Source organism: Carlito syrichta, unplaced genomic scaffold (assembly GCF_000164805.1).
Source record: "Carlito syrichta isolate Samal-C Ts95f unplaced genomic scaffold, Tarsius_syrichta-2.0.1 Scaffold302077, whole genome shotgun sequence".
Classification (NCBI taxonomy): domain Eukaryota; kingdom Metazoa; phylum Chordata; class Mammalia; order Primates; family Tarsiidae; genus Carlito; species Carlito syrichta.
Window position 1 is genome coordinate 201,460 of NW_007246173.1, and position 2,677 is coordinate 204,136.

At 39.6% G+C, this 2,677-nt stretch overlaps 1 protein-coding gene across 2 annotated transcripts in view; it reads left to right on the forward strand.

The window, feature by feature from the left end:
- GAB1 (GRB2 associated binding protein 1) overlaps positions 1 to 2,677 on the forward strand; it is a 101,685-nt gene that overhangs the window by 96,122 nt on the left and 2,886 nt on the right. For both annotated transcript variants that reach the window (XM_021711338.1, XM_021711339.1), the window contains one exon: positions 254 to 376. In XM_021711338.1, the coding sequence (XP_021567013.1) occupies positions 254 to 376 (123 nt within the window). The remainder of the gene's footprint in view (positions 1 to 253; positions 377 to 2,677) is intronic.

Sequence of the window (2,677 nt, forward strand, 5' to 3'; positions counted from 1 at the left end):
AGCCCAGCAGGCGAGGCTGCGGTGGCCGGGAGCGGCCACTGCACTCCAGTCTGGGCGACCGAGTGAGACTCCAACTCAAAAAATAATAATAATAATTCTTATTTTCTTTCCATCCTTAAAAGGTTGTTTCATTTTCCAATTAGATATTTCTTCAAGCTATATCATCTTGGAAACAAATATTGAGGCATCAGTAGCAGGTAAACAAAAGTGATATGTCTCATGAATGTCTGATCTTGTTGTATTATCCTTTCAGAATCTCTTTGGCAGTAACAGTCTTGATGGAGGAAGCAGTCCTATGATCAAGCCCAAAGGAGACAAACAAGTGGAATACCTTGATCTTGATTTAGATTCTGGGAAATCCACACCACCACGTAAGGTAAGTGAAACCCTGTGTTATTCGTGCACCTAGCTCACACCTCAAACCTGAAGAATCCTTTTCTTTGGGAGAGTTGTATTTGTAATTTAAATTTAGTTGTCTGTTGCCTAATGCTGTTTAATGACTCACAGGTAACAAAGTTATGGTGACTGATACATTTATTATTCCCTATCCAGTAGTATGGAAGTTATATGCTTTCTGCTCTTAAGGGATGTCACTGAATGGTTCTTTAACACATTCTCTAGTTAACCAATGTCTTCATTCTCTTTAAAAATGTTTGCTCAAGTTATGTGCTGTTTTTGTCCAAAATTTTAATCCACCTTTTTGTTAAATCCACAAACCGGACAGTCCTATTATTACTCCTCTCATTATATAAACAGTGCTTATTTACATTTTTCTATGCCATTACCAACCTATTTAACATTCCTTCTTGTTGTCTAAAACCTTTCATAACAATTTTTCTTCTCCCTGAAGTACATCCTAAAGTATTCCTTTAGTGGAGGTCTGTTGGTAATAAATTATTTCCTTGGGAGGCTGAGGTGAGTGGATTGCCTGAGTCCGTGGGTTCGACACCTGCCTGGGCAACTTGGCGAGACCTCATCTCTACAATAAATCAAAAAATTAGCTGGGCGTGGTAGCACACACCTGTAGTTCCAGCTACTTGGAAGGCTGAGGCGGAAGGATCGCCGGAGCCCAGCAGGTCGAGGCTGGGCGACAGAGTGAGACTCTGACTGAAAAAAAAAAATTATTCCTTTGTCTTAAATGTCTTTCTTTTGCTTTCATTCTTGGAAAAAGAGTTTTATTTAGTTCAGTTCTTGACTGACAATAATTTTCTTTCAACACGTAGAAGATGCTGTCCCACTATCATCTTGCTTCTATTGTTCCTGCCAAGAAGTTTGCTGTCAGTCTGATTGTAATTTCTTTTTGGGTCATCTGTCTTCTGACTGATTTTAAAATCTTTTCTATGTGTTCTGTGTTTGGTGTTCTGTGGGTTCACTACAATGTATCTAGACATAGATTTATTTTTATTTACTCTGCTTGATAAAAGTTATGCTGCTTTTTTTTCTGGATTCATATTTTTTATCAATTCTGGGAACATCTCAGTCATTATCTCTTTAAATATTAATTATTTTTCCACTTTTCTCTCTATTTTCTCCTTTGAGGTTTCTGATTAAACATATGTTAGAACTTCTCATTTGATTTTCTGTATCCCTTAGAACTTTTTCATAGTTTCTCTGTGCTTGCTTTCTTGCTTGCTTGCTTTCTCTCTTTCTCTCTCCCTTTCTTTCTCTCTTTCTCTTTCTTTCTCTCTTTCTCTTTCTCTCTTTCTTTCTCTCTCTCTTTCTCTCTCTCTTTCTCTCTTTCTCACTCTGTTGCCCAGGCTGGTGTGCAGTGACACAGACCACAGCTACCGCAGCCTCAACCCCCTGGACTCAGGTGATCATTTCCTGAGTAACTAGGATTACAGGCGCATGCCACCACACTTGGCTAACTTTTAGATTTGTTTGTAGAAACAAGGTCTTGCTTTGTTGCTCAGGCTGATCTTGAACTCCTAGGCTCAAGCAGTCCTCTTGCCTCTGTCTCCCAAAGTGCTTGGATTGCAGGCATGAGCCACCGCACACTGCTGGATGATTTCCTTACATCTGTCACCAAGTTCACTAATTCTCAATTCTTCCTATGTATTTAATTTTTAATTTCAATTATGTTTTATCTCTAAAATAAAAATTAGTTCTTTTCAAATATGCCTAGCTGATTTTAATAACTTCTTTTCAATACTGAAGTCCTTGGAGGTCTGAATCTGTGTTAATTGTTTCTGCTAACTCACTCTCTGTGGCTTGTTTCTTTGTGTGTTTTATGCGTTTTTATTAGGAATTCATTCTGCTGAATACACCTGTTGGAATCCTGAGTACCAAAATTTTTTCCGCCAGGAGCAGTGGCTCACGCCTGTAATCCCAGCACTTCCCGAGGCAGAGGCAAAAGGATTGCCTGAGCCCAGGGGTTCAAGACCAGCCTAGATAACATGGCGAGACCTTATCTCTAAAATAAATTTAAAAATTAACTGAGCATGGTGGCATGTACCTGTAGTTCTAGCTACTTGGAAGGCTGAGGCAAAAGAATCGCCTGAGCCCAGCGGGTCAAGGCTGCCGTGGCCATGAGCATGACACTGCACTCCAGACTGGGCAACAGAGTGAGACTCCAACTCAAAAAAAAAAAAATTTTTTTTTTCTTCTTCTCCAAAAAAGATTTTCTTTTTTTTTTGAGTTGGAGTCTCACTCTGTCACCCAGACTGGAGTGCAGTGG